This window comes from Astatotilapia calliptera, chromosome 7 (assembly GCF_900246225.1).
Source record: "Astatotilapia calliptera chromosome 7, fAstCal1.2, whole genome shotgun sequence".
Lineage (NCBI taxonomy): Eukaryota > Metazoa > Chordata > Actinopteri > Cichliformes > Cichlidae > Astatotilapia > Astatotilapia calliptera.
In genome coordinates, this window is record NC_039308.1 from 15894374 (window position 1) to 15916281 (window position 21908).

The window sequence follows — 21908 nt, forward strand, 5'->3', positions numbered from 1 at the left end:
CCTGTAATGACCCTTGGAGGGGGACAAGTTCGTGGTCCTGATGGACAGACTGGAGTTGTCCTTGGCGGAATAGCAGATGTTGAATATACTACTACTCCCCTGAATATCCCCGAAGAAGGGATAAGGGCAGTGGAATGTCAGTCCCAAGATATGGGAGGGAGAGTGACAGCCTCAGCTGCAGATGAAGGCTCGACCTTGCCTCCCAGTTCGGTGGATAGTGGAAACATCATACGGGCCGAGGTGTCTACAGTGGAACAGCCAAAGCAGGACGGGGAGGCCAAAAGGACCCCTAGAATGAAGGACAAAATACCACAAGGAGTGATAACCAAGGGAGAACATTGGGAAGGAGAAGTGTATGGACAAATGCATGAGCCCCCACGTGCGTTAATAGAGGCATTAACAGCATTGGAGGTTATAAAGCAGAGAGTAATGCAGGGAGGGCCAGAAGAGGAGAATGAAGACCGTGCGACGTCATCAGAAGAAGAGGACGATAAGGAGGACGAAGATGGAGGACCTGAGCCCCAACCAAGTACAAGCCTAATTTTGAGGAAAAGAAGTGTGAAGAGAGACCAAGCACAGAGACAGCCCATATTTAGGAGCTCAAAGGGAAAAGGAAAGTCGAGGAAGAGTAGAAAAGTGAGTTTTGAACAAGGTGCTCCTGACCCTGGTTTAAATCTGCCTCTAATAGCAGGTCCAAAGAACGAACCAGTTTATCGCGCCTATAAGGTGAGAGATTTGGAAGCATTGGTTAAACAACTTCCACCAATAACTGAGGGAGGAGCTAGCTGGTTGAGAAAGCTGGGCGCGCTGACCGAAGGAGAAGAATTAGCGCTGGGCGATTTTCGCGCTTTGGCCGGACGTTGTATGCTGGGTGGTGGGTTAGCAGATGTAGAGCAGATAGCTCAAACAACCAGATATGCAAATGACCTACAATACCATGAGGTGCAGAATGACTTAGCAGATGCAGTCCGGGAGAAGTACCCAACTCCTAACTCTGGAGCCATTCCAAAAATTATTTGGGATCCCAAAAACACACCCAGAGAGTTTTTAGCTAAAGCAAAGGAACAATGGTTGTTAGAAACAGGAATACATCCGGGGAAGGAGGGTGAAAGTAGAGCGTGGTTTCGTTCGGCAGTGCTGGCAGGGCTGCCCAATCAGGTTGCAGTTGACTTGGAAAAGAACCCAGATTTTGCCGTTGCAGACTCGGTGCAGTGGGACAGACATGTGACCCACAGACTTCAGCAGGAACAGGATTTGGCAAACAAACAAAAGAAAGAGTTGGAGGAAGCCCAGGCGTGGCTGGTCAAGTTGCAGCTGGCAGAAGCAAAAAACAAAGCAGGAGACAGAAAGAAAGAGGATAAAGAGAGCGCAAGGAAAATAATGGTGGCAAGGCCTCAGCCCGATCCTGTGCCTGACTGGCCAGATCAGGATCCGGGTCTCTACCCTGATGACCGTTGGCCCGCCAATGCACCAAGGCAGCGTCAACCAGTAGGGAATTGGGGGACCGGTGGACCGCAGAGAGGGCGTGGTGGATCCGCGAGGGGAGGACAAAGGGCTCGGAATCCAGGGAATCCTAACAATGTGTCTTGGACTGCCTGTTACAGCTGTGGAGCAGAGGGACACTGGTCCCGAGAATGCCCTGAATCGCAGCGAAATTATCAGAGGCGAGGCTATCAATCCCAGGCACGAGGAGGCCCAAGACAAAGAGCTGCTTACAGGGGAGCACATCAAGCTCCAAACCCGAATGCAGCACCAGCCCCCCAGTACCCAGTAGCCGACTGGGGCTGGGAGAGGGAGCAATACTGACGGAGCCCGGAGAAACTGAACAGCGTGGGGGCGGCAGAACCCATGCTGTCAATGACCGTGGAAGGCACTGAATTGCCCTTCCTGGTGGATACTGGAGCAACATACTCAACTTTGAAAGACACACCAGACAGTGCAACACTCTCCTGTCACACAGTTAATGTGGTAGGCTTTTCCGGGATTCCAATGACACTGCCATTGACAGATCCAGCATTGACACAGCTGGGAAAACAGACTTTGAAACACCAATATGTGGTGTCCTCACAGGTGCCTGCAAATCTCATGGGCAGGGACCTGCTTGTGAAACTGGGAGCCACAATCATGTGCTCACCAGATGGACTGATTGTTACTCTGCCTGGAGGAAAAGAATTCCCGTGTCTGGGTACACCTTCAAAGACTCAATATTTAGTCCAGAACTCTGAACAACCCACTGCCGAAATCTACTGGGGGAGGCTAGTGGAAGAAGGCATTCTGAGACATTATCAGCTGTGGAGACCCTGGATAATGAGCCTGGCCGTCTATTCCCCCCCGCGAGATCCTTTCCACGTTACACTTTTTTATGATAGGGAAGATAACGATATCTATCGGGAACAGTTCCAGTCTGATCTTGAGGGACAGACGTGGAATGTGCAAACACATAACATTTATGTTGGACCAGAAGGTGTGGCCGCGGCTGTGAAATTTACTGGTGAACAACTGCCTTGGTACAATGTGGGAGAGGATTCAGCCCCTCACATTACATTGGCGGTCCACGAGGGTCATGGGCCAAGAGATCTGGGACCAATGGTCAAGCGGGCGCTGGACAACGCATGCTGGCAAAGCACCCAAATTCCAAATGTCTGGTATGCACCAAAATGTAAAATATATCGCATAACTTGTTTGTCCAACGATGCAGTGATCTTAGAACATAAAGAAATCTCCAGAATACATGGCAGGGAAAGAATGGATCATCCTGATGCAGTAGCTGAGCTCTCAAAATTGCCTGGTACTTTGTGGTCCGCAGGGCCCACAGATGTAGGTCTAGCTAACTGTTCGCCTGTCCTGTTCCAGCTGAAGTCTGACATACCAATTAACAGACCACAATATAAGCACAAAACTGAAGCAGAAGAAGGTATAGCTGAAACCATTGAAGGACTGTGGAAGGCAGGAGTGCTTGAGCCCTCATGGTCATTTTGGAACACACCTATTTTGCCAGTGGAAAAACATGGGACAGGGAAGTACCGTATGGCACATGATTTGAGAGCAATAAATGCCATGCTGAGGACTGACACTGTGCCTGTACCAAATCCCTACACGGCTCTGACCGAAATTACTGGGGACCAAAAGTGGTTCACATGTATTGACCTGGCGAATGCATTCTTTTGTCTCCCACTGCACGAGTCACTCAGAGACATTTTCTCATTCACATACAGAGGCCGCAAATTTAGGTACACACGCCTACCACAAGGCTTTGCACTCTCACCAGGAATTTTTAATCAGGTGTTGAAAGAGGCATTGTCCCCATGTCAACTGCCAGGGGGCTGTACATTAATACAGTATGTTGATGATCTTCTTATTGCAGCCCCGTCAGCAGCGGCCTGTACGGCAGCATCGCTCGTGGTGTTGAACAGATTGGCGGAGTGTGGCTTCAAAGTGAGCAAAGAAAAACTGCAGTTGGTCCGGCCAGAGGTAACATTCCTGGGCCGGGTGATAGCACACAGATCAGTGGGGCTAATGAACACACACAGAGACCAAATTCTGACACATCCAAAACCAAGAACTGTGAAGGAGTTGCTTTCCTTTCTTGGCTTGACAGGTTACAGCAGGCAGTTCATTCCGAACTATGCGGGTAAAACGGCCCCTTTAAGGGACATGATCAAGAAAGTTGGTGTTCGAAATCTGAAGGCTGAATTGCCTTGGACGCCGGACACAGAGACAGCGTTCATTTCACTAAAACAGGATTTGTCAAGAGCCACAGATCTGGCCACACCTAACTATGATGAGGCATTTTACCTTGATGTTTCAGAAACAAAGGGAGTTGTGAATGGTGTGTTGTTTCAGAAAAAAGGGGGAGGTAGGGATGTACTTATGTATGTCAGCATAAGATTAAATTCAACAGAAGCAAGGCATCCCACATGCACACAACACGCAGCAGGAGTAGCAAAGATAATTCAGAAAACAGCACATATAGTGAGGGAACACCCACTGAAAGTGCTTACTACACACAGTGTAGTGGCCTATGTGAACTCACAGGCATTCACAATGACTCCACTGACGCAACAAAGGTTGAGCAAAATTTTAGAGGCGCCAAATTTGATATTCACACATGAAGGAATAAATATGGCAGACCTAATGGGGTCAGGAGAACCACATGACTGTATTAAGAAAGCCCAGGTTGAAGGAAAAATCAGGGAAGACCTGAAGGCAGAGCCCATATACGGAGCTGAGGATTGGTTCACAGATGGATGCTGCCACAGAGATGAAGAAGGATTGAAAGCGGGCTATGCAGTAGTCTGTAGAGTAGGAACTGAGTTTCAGGTGAAAGAAGCAGGAAAAATTGAGGGACAACAGTCGGCCCAGAGAGCTGAAGTGATAGCCCTAACTCGAGCCCTGAGGTTGGCTAAAAACATGAGAGTGAACATCTACACTGACTCAGCGTATGCGTTTGGAGCAGCTCATGTGGAACTGGCTCAGTGGAAGAGAGCCGGGTTCAGGACGGCCACTAATGCACCCATCTGTCACAAAAAGGAAATGGAGGAACTGGAAAAGGCCCTGGAGGACCCAGACGAGGTAAGTATTATAAAATGCAAAGGCCACTCACAAGCAGACAGTATGGTGGCAAGAGGAAATCAGAAAGCTGACGAAGCCGCAAAGGAAGCAGCGGGCTACAAAGGACAGAGACAACTGGTGCAGGTAACCCCAGAAGAGGAGGTTAGCACTAACAGCATGGAAGAAGTTAGAAAGGCTCAGGAGGAGACATCCCCAGAGGAAAAGGGGGTGTGGGAAAACCAAGGAGCCTGGCAAGATGGCGGTTTGTGGAGGGGGCCAGATGGGCGTCCCGCTTTAACGGTCAAAATGGCGGAACAGAAGGTGAATGAGGCTCACGGGCTTGGTCACGTGGGAGTGAAACAGATGGAGAGAAATTTGTGCCGATGGTGGCATCCTGATTTGAGAAGGATGATACTGGAAAAGGCCAGAACGTGCCTAATTTGTGGGGCACACAACCCAAAGCCAGCAGTAAAACCTGAAGCTGGTAAGTTTCTCATGCCAGAAAGGCCAGGAGAAGAGGTCGTGATTGATTATACCGACATGATTGATACAGGCCCAGGTGGGGTGAGGTATTTGTTGGTGTGTGTGGATGTTCTGACTGGATGGCCCGAAGCATGGGCGACCAAATGTGAAGATGCGAAAAGTGTGATTAAGTGCTTAATCAATCATTACATTCCAAGGCATGGGTTTCCCAAGAGAATTAGGTCAGACAATGGTACTCACTTCAAGAACAAAGATTTGCAAGAGGTAGAGAGGATGTTGGGAGTGCAACATAAGTTCGGGACGGTCTATCATCCTCAATCTCAAGGAAAGGTAGAGAGGATGAACCTAAATTTGAAAAACAAGTTGGCTAAAATTTGTGCGCAGACAGGGCTAAATTGGGTCGCAGCCCTGCCCATTGCTTTGATGACCATAAGATGTTCTGTTAACCAATCCACAGGTTTCACCCCTTATGAGCTGCTGACTGGGAGACAGTTTCCAGCACCCTGGACAGTGGTCCCGGTGGAGCAGCCCAGGACAAGCAACAGGTCTCATGCAGAATATTTTAATGAGTTGAAAGCTCTTGTGTCCAGCTTTACAAAACAGGTCACTTGTGAGAGACCCACGGGGAACGGAGAGGTCCCGGACGCAAAGGCAGTGTGGCTGAAGGTCATTAAGCGAAAGTGGAAGGAGCCCCGCTGGACTGGTCCGTATGAGGTGACCGCCCGGACGGCTACAGCAGTCCAGCTGAAAGGGAAAGGCGACACCTGGTACCATTGGTCGCAGTGTGCACCCGCACACGAGAGCTTGGTGGAGGAAAATTCGTCGTCAAGGAACGCAGGTGTCAAGGAACAGAGGCAGAATAAACCTCTTCACCTGTGTAACGGGCCGACCAGTAGTCTACCTGGAAGGCCGAAGAAAGAAGAGCAGCCTAGGAGGAGATCGCCGCGCCTACAAAAAGGAGTGGTAACAAATTGAGAGTTTGAAAAGGGGTGGTTCAAATAAAAAGGAGGAAAACAGAAACAAAGTTTTAAAATTTATGCTAAGTACAAATATACATAACACAATGCCATCCCGCGAACCGGAGATTCGTGAGGAAAGAGGACTGATTAAAATGTTGCTTGTGATTGTTAGTTTGATGACTGTGATGATATTGATAATGGCCCTATGTTTGCTTGTTTATATTTTGCAGGGAGGCCCCCGCGGCCTGTCTGAACACTGGGGCCAGTTGAATCCAGCACTAAAAGAGAAATCGTTTATTGAAACAGGGCTAAAAAGGAGATCAAAGCGCGAGGTCTCGGGTAAAAGAGATGAGTGCCTGAGCACATATGGTGGTTTAGAGTTGAACTATGTTAATGGGTCCACAACTTCATTTACCTTTGACTTATGCGATGTTTTAAAGTGTGAAGGAGCAGATACTAGTTGGAGAGGATATAATGTGTGGGTTTGTTGGGATTATGCAGTAAGTACACATTGTGAAAGAGGGAGTAGGCCCTTTGCAAACTGGTGTCGGAACTGGAATCAGGTAAAGGGTTACACTGGGGAAAATGGGGAAACGTCAGGACAAGGGTCAGAGAACGTGTTAAAACTCCAAAGAGATTATAGTCCATCTAAGAATCCTTTGACTATGTCGCTGGGCAACTGGCGGCGTAAAAACTCTTTGTATTTAGTCTTAGGTGTGGAGACTGTGGGAACTGACCCGAAGGGGTTAATTAAAATTAACTTTCTTGAAAAGGCCAATCCCGTAAATCCCGTAGAGCCAGTTAGAGAAGAAAAGGAAATGCACATGATTAACAACCAAATAAACGCTGTTGTAAATTCTACAGGAAAAAGGGGAAATGGGCCGTCATATGTGGTACCAGAGGAACAGGAACTAAAGGATAGACGAGTCCTGGCGGTGGACTACACCAGACTGAAGCCTCAGGATTTAATTGAGCGCGCCACTGGGTTCAGTGACAGTAATCTCTGGCTGGACTGGATGGCTCTAAATGCTAGGGAACAAGAGGTATCCAATTGTGTTGCTTGTGCCTCTGCTAGACCACGGTTGTTCACAGAGCCCGCTCCACTCCATCCGGAGGACAAGTGGGGTTATGATTGCATGTTGCGAATGACTAGAGGAGCGGTGAGTACTGGAGACTGTACTGTGTTATCCAGTTTGTTTCCTCCAGTTGATAAGCGGACAAAGGTAGGACCATTTTTGCCGAAAAAAGGTAATTATACGTGTTTTAAGTTCTCCACAGATAAAGTAATATACAACGTGGGGGAAATCGACCCAAGTTGGTGCGCTGTTACCCAGACGGGAAGAACCACAAACAATGTAAGTGATCCCAACACTTTGATTGGGACTTGGGCTAGAAGTGGACTTTATTATTATTGTGGGCACAAGACTCTTTTGGCTCGTGTTCCTCTGGGAAGTGTGGGGACGTGCGCGATGGTCAGACTAGGAGCACCTCTTATGCTAATTGGAAATCAGGTAAAAAACATTCCACAGCACAACACACGCACATTGGCAGCTAGGCGGAAGAGACATATCCTGTCCAAAAGCGGGATTGAGGGAACACACGCTTATGACCCTAGGCTGAACTCGCCAACCTGGATTGACTCAATAGGGGTCCCCAGAGGAGTTCCGAATGAATATAAACTCGTAGATCAAATAGCTGCGGGTTTTGAGAATCTTCCAATAATTTCTGCTCTTTTTCCAGTGACCCCGAACAAAAATGTAGACCGAATTAATTATGTTCACTATAATTTGCTGAGGCTCTCTAACCTTACCAGAGACGGGATGGAAGGGTTAGCGGAGCAGATGGGTCCGACCTCATTAATGGGAGTCCAAAATAGAATGGCCCTTGATATGTTATTGGCGGAAAAAGGAGGGGTCTGTGCGATGTTCGGAGATCAGTGTTGTACTTTTATCCCGAATAACACTGCTCCAGATGGCTCGGTGACGCGAGCCTTGGAGGGGCTAAAGAGTCTCTCTAGGACCATGCATGATCACTCGGGAATTGACAACCCGCTGGAGAGCTGGATGACCTCAGTGTTCGGAAGGTGGAAGGGGCTTGTTCTGTCCATTATGTTGTCTCTATCTGTATTGGTGGGTATTTTGGTGACTTGTGGTTGTTGTCTCATTCCTTGTGCCCGAAGGTTGGTAGAGAAAGTGATTGTAAAGGCAGTGGACCCTGGGGCGGTGGCCCCTATGTCCATGATGCCGATGATGGATCTGGAGGTAGCCGAGTGGACTGAGGAGTGAACAACAACCTATGTATCGACCTCTGGGGTGTCAGAGGTCGAAAGGGGGATTGTGGGGATAAACAAAAAGTATTTTACCAGTATAATATAATCTGCAGTATGAGCATTGCTTTAACAATATAACAGATAGCTTTAAGATGGCCTTAAGATGTTTATGATGATGTTAACTTTGTATTTCAGGTGCAGTTATAACCATTTTATACATATTGCATATCTGTGCTTATTTGAGTTGATGTTCAGGTTCTTTAAAGGTCGTAAGCCTCACTGACGTGACTGTTCAGGTGATACATGCTGAGGGAAAACTAGAACATAGAAGGAATTGCAATACATGCTTACAAAACACTTATATCAGTTTATTTTATTATCTTTTATATGTTCATATTCTTGTATTAAGGTTTTAGTAGAGGTTCTTGATTAAAACATTTATTTAGTAGAAGACATACACATAGTCTCAGTGAGCTTCTGGTCTGGTAAAAGGTCAGAAGTGCAACAGGTGAATTGAGAAAGAGCATTTGAGGATGAGACACAGACAGTAGGTGAAGAGGTGACACAAAGAGCATGTGAGGTCAACACACACACACACACACACACTTTAAATTAGATTTATTTAGAGGAAGAGGTTAGTTATGTTTGGCTGTAACTGCAAAATTGTCTTGGTAAAAGAGGAACCGTTTCTTGGTGTCTCGGCAAGAAAGAGGAACAATTCATTTTAAGATAAGAACGGAAAGTACCAAGCCATGAAAATAGATGATTTTCTAGGTGAAAAGTCATGATGATGTTGATCTGATCTATGTATAAAATGTATCTGTGACGTATGAAGGGGCGTCGGTAAATAAACCCTGATGTTATAAAATAATTGTTTGTGCTTTAGTAAGTCGAAGATCAATTGCTGTGTTCAGTGATCTTCCCACATGTGAATTAAAATCTTCGTTTGACTTCACCCGGCCGGACCAGTGTGGTTATTTTTCGATCACCTCTTGTACCCTTTCTCAATTCTTGAATCTTAACAACGTCTTATTCAACTTCAGTCATAATGCCCCTTGGACGATTGCACTGCGCTCTATATTGGCCTTAGAAAAGCTTCCCTTAACGCCCAGACCAAAGTGCTTCAGCTCATCTTTTAGCCGGAACCTGCAAACGAGACAACATTTCCCCGTCCTGGCATCTCTCCACTAGCTCCCAGTTCAGTTCTGGATCCATTCTAAGATTTTATTATTTGTTTTTTAAACTTTTAATGGATCACTGCCACCATACTGAGCTCTTAACTCCATATGTTCCCTCAAGATCACTGAGGTCCATGGACCAGCTGCTCCTGCTGTCCCTAAAACCCGGCTGAAAACCAGGGGCGTGCGAGCCTTTTATGTTATTCATCATGGCTCATCATTATACTAAACGGTGGTTTTATAATATAAGTAAATGACTCTGAGGGGAAGAGAGAAATCAGCTTTCCCAATAAAACTCAAAGACCTTCAACATATTTAAAAGGTTTAAAATGATTTATAGGATGTTTAGCTACTAAGCAAACATTATTATCATAGCAGTATAACTCACAGCAGCGAAACATGATGGCTTCTAAGTTGAAATCTTTATATTTTATATCATTTTATACACCAAACCATCACACTGGTTTAGCATACTCTTAAAGGCACTGTTTCCGGGAATATGTTTGTTTGCTTTCTTACTGAATTAGATGAGAAAGAGTGCAATTTTTCATTTGAAAAATCAAAATCAATCAACCTTGGGATAAATATACAATCCAACCAAGACAGAAAGCAGGGGGGAAAAGCCAGACTGACTTTGTCCAAACACAAACAACAATTCACTTAAGTTGGCTGATTGACACACTAAGTTTGTTGGATCAGTGACACAAATCTATCTGAAAAAAACAAACCCAAAAAACATCAGTTTGTGGTTTAATGCCATGTTGAAGTTGGGTGTAGTGAGCTCTAGTCTCATATTTAAGCTTAGATGAAAAATTGATGCCTCCTTAATGTCTAACTCTTGCCAAGAGAACAAATAAGCATATTTCCTGGAAGTAAATGCAATATAAAACACATTTATGAGGCCTTGCTGCATTGAACCTCAAAACACATTAAAGATTAAAACATGTATGAAATTGCCTGTCCCAGTTTTGTATGTATTACTGTAGAGTGTGTCATTACACATTCTTTTGGCAAGAAGGAAAGTAGATAGTGAGAATTATGGCATTATTATGTTAGAGATGAGACTTTGGAGGACTCCTGTAAAGAAATACAGACTTAATAACAAAAATAATAATCACCATCAGTACTTTGGATAAGCTGAGATGATGGTGGTGGTCATGACATGATGACCATCACCACGTGGGGGCCAGGTCCCATGTAGTACGCTAAAAGTCTTATACATATACAGTATGTGAAGCATGACTCTGCCTCGGCTGCTTCATCACTGCTGCTTTTCTATATTCTCTTGGCAGGACATCTCATTCATCCAGCAAATTAAATGTAAAAATGAGAAATCATTGTGCCTGCAGGGATTTTGGTCCCTCTCTGCAATGTGTTCTGCAACAGCACTAAGAAATTATTCATATAAAGGGCAGAAGACAGTAAGAGTGGTTTACATTACCTCCCCTGCAGATGACGCAGGGTGGCAACCTCCTTTACACTCCCAAAATCATTCCTTGCTGCTAAAAGAAGGAAAAATAAAGACTAGTGCTGGGTAAACTGGCCACAAAATACACAGCACTGATATTAATGTTTACTATGCATACGCTCAGACACTTTGGGTATTTATTGCTTACAAGATAAGATAATAATAATAATGATAATAATAATAATGGACAAAGAAGAAGAAATTGTTTGTAAAATCAACATCTTTGAACACTCACATCCTAAAATCACATACCTCATCAAACAAATGATCAGCATGAACATTTTGGCTGCCCCTGTAAAATTAATCAAAATAAAATACAACCTCATATGTGATTTTTGTCTTTTTGATCTTTGATCAAACATCTAACTCCCAGACTGATGCTGGCAGGAGTTATAATCAAAATAATCAAAATGATGAGACAGCCTTCATATCACAGTATCACATCTTTTTATTTAGCTTTGATTATTTATGCTTTGCCATGCCACACAGAAATAAGTGGTGATTCTGGGCTATGAGGGGTCATGTGCTCTTAAAACCACAGGAGATAAAGAAGAACTTCGCTTTTACTGCATGTCCAGATTAATTTCTCTGAGACAACGCCCCAAGGAGCAATAAGAGGGCATCGTCCACGCTTGTATAGGCATAATCTGCAAATTAAAGAGTCCTTGAAAGCCCTCAGTAGGAGTCTGAATGCTGCAGGACTGGCCACTCACTAAAAGTTAGTGTCACTGGCTCATAGTCTTACTGAGGGCACAGGACCGTCCATGTTTCTCACAGGGACAGTGCAGAATGTAATGAAACATCCACTTAATGTACAGTAAAGATGCACACAGAAGAGCTTGGACCTTTGTTTGTTGACTTATTGACCTGTCTTGTCACCTGCAACACTTTCTGTGCTGCATGAGCAACGGAGGAATGTGATCATTGGATATACAATGTGCAGGAGCTTCAGGTAGCATTTAAATCCATACATTTCCAAAATTGAAAATATCACAATTAAGTGATAATATTGGCAAAAATTACTATCTGTTGCAATCTACATACACATAAATTCATTTAGTCCACTTACATTCACAGTACATCCAGAACCTCAACGATCTAAAACAGAAATGCCTCCACCAATAGTTACTGGACAGTTATTTAACTGCAAAACGACATAGCTGCTGACAATCTTACTTAACCAGAATATAACCAGTTGGCAACTAGGTACGACAAGTCACATATTGCAAAGAGATTGGCTGCTGATAAGTTGTGCTTACTGGTGCAGACTGATTTAGACAGTGTCTATACATGATTTTGCAGTTATTTACAAACCTTTGCAACTTTATCAGCCTCCAGTGGTTTGGAGACAGGCTGCCTCTCAGCAGGTAACCTGTGCAATCACCTTGTGATCAAAAAATGGTTGTCCAGAGGTTTGGGTTTCAAAACTGAACTTGATTCACTGAGTGCAAAAACATTTGGTGGGATTCCAGGAAAACCACTGATTTTTCTTTATTGTAAAGAAGTTGCCATCCGATTTTTTTTTCCTCTAGTGTGACTGAGCCATCATCCAGTTCAGGGGTTGCTGGAGACTTTTCCAGATGACCTTTGGTTTAGAGGTGGGATAAATCTGTTCTTCACTGAGAGGCAAACAACCATGACAATTACATCCACAGTTTCAACCAATTTAAAGTCAATAATTTTCCTAATATGAATGCCTCTGGACGCTTAGGGAGAACACGCAGAACCTTCTTCCTGTGAGGTTCTGTCCTAACTAGCAAACCTTAATTATAAATGCATGTATGTAAATACAGAGTAGAAGTTACATCTTGTGCTTCTAGTCACTTTTGATTTTTTTGGTGCCTCATTTATTGAATAAACATAAATGCGGGATTGTGGTTCTCTCAAAAGATTATTGTGCCGTATGGTGGTTCAAAAAGTTCATACAAAGGGCACAGACTATCAATTTGCACAAAAAACAAAGCGACTTTAATGAATTTATGAATACATTAACAAAAAACAGGATGCTGTAGCCTTGTCACAGAGCCAAGCCAACAAAAGTCCAAAAAGAAAGATAAACTAACACAGAAAATAAAACCCAAACGTAAAGAACTAAGCACAAACGAAAAAGAGATAAGCAGGGAGAGGTGAGTAGGGGTTTATTAAGAGGCAAAATGACAAAGAACAAGTCGAACTTTAAATACGGAGGATTTATTGAGCACATAAGAAAACAACAAACAACAACATGGACTGGAATATAAAATACAGGGAGGCTTAGAAGCAACTAAAAACTACAGACTTTCCTGTTTCATATCTGTTACACAATCATAATTTTGAGAAGACAGAAATGAAACCATATTTCCAGATTTGGCAGTTTTCCATAGTTTTGTTTGGGATTTTTTGTTGTTGTTGTTTTTTTTTAATCTAATTATCCATAAACATTTATTAGTTTTTGTATTCCGGTAAAACTGTCGCTCCCGTTATGTGAGCAGCGCAGTCAGATAAAGATCAGGTTTGGTAGGTTTAGATCATTTTTAAAACTAAATTACAACAGTATTTGTAATAAAAGTTGTGTTTATTTATTTATTTACTTGATATATATATTGAACTTTCTTGCTTTGTGATCGATAGATTTTCCACTCTTAAACATAAGGTTCTGAGTTACCCTAATTGCTCAGATTAAACAAGACATAAATGGTAAGGTTTATGGTTGTTATTTTATTTGCTCCTTATAGTCACACCATTAGTTGTGATTGTCATAATGCACTGTTCATTGTTGGTCCAGCAAGAAGTGCAGCTAGTGCCACTGTTAAACTGATAAAACCCCATTTGATAGATGGAAACAATCAAGAGTGCAATACAGTCTGTATTCCTGTTGTAATCCTGTAGGTTTCGACCCTAAAGGCCACTCAAGAATGTATGAGCCGTAGCATTCTGGGAGGTTTAAAGTGCTTTGTGAACTATATCATCAGACTCAGCAATGAGCTAACAGCGCCTACTTACTTGCATGAAGCCTCCACAGTGACGCACAAGCTGTGTGGTCCCCAGGACAGGACTGTTGTAACAGCATGTTAAAGAGACAGCAGTGGGTGGGCAAACATAAAAATGTGGACGAGATAACCTAACACAAGTTATGGAGAGCTGTATGGGGGAGTCTTCATGTTAAACTTGTTGAGAAACAGCCTCAAATGATTTGTTCTGCCTCAGCTCCCCTCTCCCTTTCTGCTGGTAGCAATCTTCGTCCCACATACGTATAAAACCTTAACTGCTCAGCTACAGTTATTTTACACCCCGTTACTAAGATGGCAAAGATGCTGTACTGTAACATGCTTATGATAATGTGCTCAGCAGTTTGATGTCTCACAAGAAAGGAGGCTAACACGGCCAACATCGAAGGCAGTTAATGTTAAAAAAAAAAGTGTAGAGTAATATAAAATACAGTTGGGTAGCCGAAACCATTATAGTCACATACACTAAAAAAAAGTCATAGCACTAAAAAAATTACAAAATGTAATAGTAAAGAAAAAAAGAGAACACCAGAAATAGAGCTTTATAGTAAAAACAGATTCATAACAATGCTAAAGTTCGAATGATCAGAAGTAACATGTTCTGATTGCCCTGTAGCTTGTTTCACTATAGAGAACCACATTTACAGGTAAAAGAGTAAAGCCTGGTTGCCAGATATCTTGCACTGCACTGTAATACGTTGTCTTTATGAATGAGTAAATATTGTTTGAAATATCAATGTGTATTTGTAGCACTAGCTGAAATGTGACTGTCTCACAGTGTTTCTGACAGTATTTCTACTTGGCTATTAGCTAGCCTGTGCAGCAGTCACACTACCACTACCTGACATGATAAAGATAGAGTGAATGGGAGGTGACAAGTTGAGACAACCAGTTGTATTTGTGCTGTAGCTACCCACTGGCGTCAATCAGAAGTGAGTCATTCAGAAACTTTTTATTTTTGTAGGTGGGGTGGTTGTCAGATTTTGTTGAACTGGGGATAGCAGATGTGTTTTGAAGGATGAGAACTGCAGTTCAGGCCATAAATATCATTGGCCTAGGCGGGCTAGGTGGACATGTTTCCACTTGAGTAACAAACTGGACTGGTTATATTTGTCTAATGTTAGTATTTGCTCCACTAAGAAATGGAACAAATACCAATGTATATGTAAAAAAATATAAAGAGTTAGACATTCATGAAGTGCCTTGAGCAGCTGGTCAGAAAACACATCTGCTGCTCCCCGACATCCTGGACCCTCTTCAATTTGCCCACAGAAGGAGCAGAGTCATGGACGACACAGTCGCCTTGGCAACACACACTGCCCTCACCCATCTGGAAAACGGGAACACCCTTCCTCCTCGCTCACTGAAAACACAGTGTGCGATTTCTTAGTGTACTCTTGTGCTCCTTTTTCACTTCCAAGAACATCATCATTAAGTTTGCAGGCAATAGGACTGTTGTAGGCCTTATTGCAGACAATGATGAGACAGCCGACAAAGCTAAACAGGCCAACAACCTTTCTCTCACATCAGCAGAACAATGGAGATGATAGTGAACTATCATCCAGAAGAGAACACTGGCTCATCCATATTAGCTATGCTAACATTGAAGTGGTAGGCACTTTCAACTTACTCAGTGTGAACATTACTGAGAATCTATCCTGGAACCTTCACATGGACATCACGGACAGAAAGGCCCGTCAGTGCTCATACTTTCTGAGGACACTTAGTTTTACAAGACACTATCTCCTGAATCTTCCACAGAAGCACGATCGACAGCCTGGTGACAGGCTGTATGACAGTTTTGGAATGGAAGTTGCTTGCTAAAAGCTGGAAATCACGACAGAGATTGGGGCAGCCATCAGAGATCGTCACTGCCAAGAGCTATCCCGCCATTAAAAAGATCTGCCTGATGTCTGTGTAAGGCCGACAGAATTATCAAGGATCATAGCCATCCAGAAAACCATCTGTTCTCCTTGTCCATGCATTGGTGAATTACTGCAGTACAATATGTAACAGTATAATTTAATCGGTCACTGGTACTGCTGTTTATAACTCTCAGTTTACCCATGTGCAATAATTCTCCATACTCCTAATCTAATTCTCCCAAGAACCTCAGTATCCATGTTGCATCTGTAAGTCTTCTCCTAGCAAAGATTGCTGGTTCCTGCTGTATCTTTTACAATAATCTGAACTACAACTCAAGGATGGCGTTTTAGAGCTGCAGCAATGAATAAACCTAATTTATTAAACGCAAACAGGTAACTCACATTGATGAATCCAGAGATAATGACTTGATTCTTCAGTTCATGTTTGATTTAAAAAACTTTTTGGCACTTCTAAATTCATTGGGGATTTAAAGCCACGACTTTTAGTTTTAGTTCCCATTCTCTTTAATTTAATTTTCAGATACAGCAGGCAGCAGTCGTCAATTACTCCTTATGTAGATTTCTCATAAAAAATGTAATCACATTCCCTCACTAATGATTCAGCAGCAGAAGTGATTTGTTACATTACATGTTTGACTCAGAACAACTTCATCAAAGGTGCCCTTAAACAACTTCAAAGACTTCACACCCACTTGCCTCATCTTCTGTATTTAACACTTGAAGGAAAAGAAAACAAGGTATTTTGGTTTTAATAAGCAGTCTGTACAGTCTGGAATCAGAATGTTTACTAAACACAAATTCCTTAGTTCCAGTGACTGCACAAAGCAATTAAGAAGTCCCATCCTAAGTGTGAAGACGTGCGTTCACACACCGACCCGCTCAAAACCCACATGACTCCATAAGCTCTTACCAGCAAAGCCTTTATTATGTTACTGACATGGACATGGACAGCTGGAGACACAGCGGCCAAGTAGTCATTCCTGTTATACTTCTTTGAAGTCCACTTGAAATCCGCCACCTGGGGTGCGTGCGTAGTTGGTGCATTGAAATGTAAATTCTTCGCAGATGAGCGTGTGTGGTCACAAAAATATTGCTAGGCACCTGGATGTCAGCATAGACCCCTGTGCTCAGTGTTTGATGATGAAATTAACGTCACTCGCACCTCAGCGGACTCACATAATCAATGCATAAGAAATGAGAAAACTTAGTAGTTGCCGTTCTTACCTCATTTACATGAACCATAGAGACCACTGAAGTAAACCTTTTACTAATGTAGTGTACAAATTAACGCGGTATCAGTAATCAAACTGTATGTAGCTTATCACATTGTCGATGCAAGATCATAGTCAGTATGATTGTAGGTAATACAGGCAGCCACAAGCCAAATGGAAAAACTAATGAGCATTTAGGAGCTAAAGTGCCTGAGTTTCCCTTAATGATGCAGTACAGACCAAAATAGGACAAAAAGAATTGGGCTTTTAGTGGTCAGAGGGCTGGAAACAGCTGCTGGGAATGATTGCTGTTGGGTTCCTATATGCTTTTTCTTTCTCCAATTCTGGATCATAGGAGGGCCGGATACAAGCTATCATATGGTGAGAGGCTGCTAGTCTAAGCCGAAGATTAAAACCAAAAGAAATTCATGCTCCGATTCATGCCTGCGTTTTTATTTGGATGTTAGCACCTCCAGAACAACTGCAACATCCACACAGAAGGGTGGTGGATTTGTACCCAAAGAAGAGCTAAGCCACAGCCAAGGAATGGATTAATATGTGCTAAATCAACAATAATTACGAACTCATTACTTTTAAAATTCTAAATATATATGGAAATGAGAGCAGTCACAATAGTTGTAGGTTTTTTAACCCTGCGAAGCCTCGATTTGTGGCTAGTAACTGTATCTATGCAGTATAAGTTACAGCCAAACAAATGAAGGCTCTGTACATTAAAGTCCTTAACCACCGAGCCCAAGTTCATCACATGTTAGGTTTTAAAAGCAACCGGTGAAATAAGTTAAATACTAATGAGACTTCTTATTAAAAAGAAAGGGTAATCATATGGTTATTTCTAGCTCAACTGGGAGCTTGATTCATAATAAAATGGGCAATTTCACCTAAGTCCCCCCTCAGGGTAACTTGTAAACTAAAGAGGGATTTGATGTGAAGGGTATGAGAGCTGTGGTGGTGTGTTATCAGCTGAGTAATTTGCTCTTGTACAAACATGAATTACTGTTATCTAAGTGCCCCCTGACAGCCGATTGGCTCCTCATTAGGCCTGTGTGAAATGAGATTAGCAATGAGACTCTAAATTATGATCCAATCCCAGAACACATAATCTCTCACATGCATATACCCTTTGTGTGTCTCTCCACTTCATCTATTTCTGCCATCCTTTTTTTTTTTTAACTTCATTGCTTTCTGTATCTTCCCCTGCGGCTGGTCATTCCTCGTCTTAGCAGCTCTCCTCTCTTGACCTCTTACCTCTTCTCTCTTTTTTTTCCTGCACCACCGACCTCACTCTCAGAGTGTAACTGCAGTGGGAGATCAGACCAATGTGTGTTTGACATGGAACAGTACCGGAGCACTGGCAGTGGGGGGCGATGTGTGAGCTGCAGAGACAACACCGATGGGCCCCACTGTGAGCGCTGCAGAAATGGCTACTACCGGAAATCTACAGAAGATCCCTGCCTACCCTGCAACTGCAATGTCAACGGTAAACTGCAGACACAAAAATCTCAGTTGTTTTGATAATAACTGAAGCCCTAATTATGATCCATGCCAATGTCATTACTTGCTACTTTTGTTTTCTCCTGCATGAGAAAATGTAATTATGTTTAAATTGGAATGCCACACTGGCACAAAAAAGCACCATATGCAAGCTTTAGCTACAAATGAATGGGACTCATAGGATTAATTTTACAAATTTTATGGCCAATGTTTTTAAAAAATTAATGGCACTGCATTAATATTTTCTACGTCCCATCAGCTCACCAAACTTGCCTAGGAGTAGAATCTTTTTCAATTTATAATTCATTCAATCTCATCTTAGTTATCATTGCCTTAGCTTCCACGATGATCATTAAGGAAATCCATGGATTTACTCACCCATGCGGGTGTAAATTGATCCAGTTGACTCACTGAACATTATCAATGAAAAGACTCATTGCTCATTAAGCAAGACCTAACTTTAGGTGGAGGAGCATTAGTGGTGGTGGAGCACAAATTATGTTTGTGCTTCACCCATCATCAGAGAATGAGAGAGAAAAGTGAACAAAAAACATTAACTATCTTTTCCTCTTCATATAAATAGTGTGCGGTGAAGGCACAGAGCTGTTGGAGTCCATTATATTGATCAAAGGTTATAGCAGACTCCATCAGGCTTCCCTTTTTCTCTTCTTTCTGCCCCAGATGGCCTTTTTTCTCCATTAACTAAAGCTTCACTATATCGGCTACAGTGTAGAAGCAAGGTTATATACTTCTCTTCCAGGAACAGAAATTCAAAACAAATGTTCATTATTTATAGATAGAAAGATAGATAGATATTTATAGAAAATACTCATAATTCTTGTCCAACACTATGATTACATTTTTCTTTATTTGAACCCTTCCAGGATCTGTGAGTCTACAATGTGATGTAGAAGGAAGGTGTGCTTGTCGGGAAGGTGTGACAGGAGAAAAGTGTAACACATGCCAGGCTGGCTTTCACTCGATAGGCCCCGGTGGCTGCAGGTGAGCAACATACATATAGTAATATATACAGTATACATGCATTCATTTTATGTTAGTGAACACAAGGCTCACTGACATTACATTTCATACAGCTTTCCTGTTTTATAGATGTGACACCTAACTTCCCAAAGCCTGAATTTATCAAACTGCAAAGCAGGACAAAAGGATTCAAATTTCTCGACGTGACACTACTGTGAATTAGTGACCTTATCAGCAAGTACCAGGATGTGCCAAACACAATGTCAAACTGCTAACAAGCATTGTAACAAGCAAGCCACCAAGTGCAGTGTTATTTTCCACATGGATAAAATTCATTTCAGTTTTATTAAGCTTTTTATTTCAGGGTGTCACGTATATTCATCATGCACAATATTAGTTACGCCAATGTGATTTTTTTGCTTTATGTATGTTCGGAGTCCACTGAATTACTTCATGGTTATCCCCTTTTATGGAAGTGTGCAGAAGTTGTCTGACTTCTATCAAGAAAACCTCATATTATTTTTGTCTACATTACACAAATGCATTGTTTCCTGTTTAGCTATATTTTAAAGTTTTTGTTTTCAAAGTATCTTTTACTATTTTTGTTCAGTTTCACTCTTCCCATTAGTGCCCTATTCAGCCACCACAAGCAGTTATATCCAGCACAGAAGCTCAGATAAATCCATGGCACACAACCTACTAAATACCAAACTGTGAACAAACCAACATGTTCTAAACCCCAACTCATCACACAGTGACACAAGTCAAAAAATCGTTTTCACGTTTATCAGAAGACAGCAAGCATCAGTGTATTTTGTAAGAAGCTGAGATATATTATGTGGTGCCGGGCCATTTAGTGCCCTGTATGTAAATCCTAAAATCTACTGAAAGCCAGTGTAAAGACTATCTTAGCATGCTTGCTAGAATGTGTTAATAGTCTGGCTGCAGAATTTTGTACTGTATAGCTTGGAAGCACAAAAGACATGGTTTGTCCAAGCTGGTCAACACACATGATAAATGCAATGACACAAATGCTTGAAAAAAAAATTTTTATAGTTCAGTTGAGTAGACCATATGTCGCAAATTAGGAATGTTACTTAAATGAAAGAATCAGGAAAGAAGCAACGATTTTATATGCAAGTCAAAGAATCAAATATTACACCATGATTTCAAATGCTGGACTTGACCAAAGAGAAGTAAGAGCCTGACTGATTTTAGGAAATAGTTCAGGAGGAGCTATAATCATCTATCAGTCTTGTTGATATTTAAAGTAAGTTCATTATCAGAGAGCCAATCACTAACCTGGATTAAACACTGGACTAGAGTGCTATGGACTAGAGCCTATTCAGATGATGAGGCTTAAAAGATATATACAGCTGAATGTCATCGGCATAGAAACAATAAGAAACTTCATTAAAATTTAGGTAATAAATTACTTTAATTTTATTTATTTTAGACACCAAATATATTAGCACCAAAACTAAAAAATGCTAAAGGGATGTTTTCACAATATAAAGACAACAAGTCCAAGCATCACTCTGTGGCGAATAAGGAGTTAGACTCAGTTGGACACACAGTTAGTGAGTAGGTGGTGGACACAACTGCATTTAAGAAACAGATTTTCTTTTAGAACTGATGGAGAACAAAGAACTCACTGAAGAAATTTGTAAGATTTTTAGTTAAATGAAACAAAACATTTTTTCATGTTTAGTACACAGTAAATATAACTAGTAGAAACACAAAGTCCTAAGACATTTCGCTCAGTTTGCTATCGACTTAGAATGCCAGATCTACTGTTTCTGCTCACCCTTTCTCAACCTCCTAAGACCCAAACTCTTTCACGGCATGCATTTTTAATTTATCTTTGATATTTGGGCTGATTGGGACCTGATGAATGTAAAAACAAAGAATTACCAGATTTTTTTAACCTAATTTTTGTTTTAAAGAAAAATGAGAGCCACATATGAGGATATTTGTTTAAAATTTCAATAGAACAGTAGCAGTATAATGTCCTCGTAAGTAGATATCAGGCCCTTGAAGAGCAAATTTGAGTATTTTTGTCTAAATAATCCAAAAGGTGATGTCCACATATGTGGACGCAGGTCCTAGGAGGTTAAAATAAGTTTGAATCAATTCCTTATTTTATTTGCTTATAACATGAAAATACATTGCCATAGGTCTATATCAACAGCTGAAATTTTTTTTAACTTCATTTCCTCCTACTCAACTTTAAATAATACATTTCCAAAGAAATGTTACCAGTATCATCAACTTTAAAAGGGAAAAGAAAAAGGCTGGTCTAATGTCTTGCCAAGTCATTGCAAACTTTTTGCATGAATTCCCTCCTACCGCATATGGTCGTTGTTCAGATTGGTGAGCTAGCAGTCCTGAATAGCAGAAACGAAAGATCTGGTGTTTGAAGT

The 21908-nt window shown here is 42.0% G+C and overlaps 1 protein-coding gene across 1 annotated transcript in view; it reads left to right on the plus strand.

Annotated features, from left to right (window-relative positions):
- Nucleotides 1-21908, plus strand: part of lamc3 (laminin, gamma 3) — a 155536-nt gene that overhangs the window by 53607 nt on the left and 80021 nt on the right. The window contains exons 5-6 of the mRNA XM_026173353.1: nt 18302-18490; nt 19389-19506. Of these exons, the coding sequence (XP_026029138.1) occupies nt 18302-18490; nt 19389-19506 (307 nt within the window). The remainder of the gene's footprint in view (nt 1-18301; nt 18491-19388; nt 19507-21908) is intronic.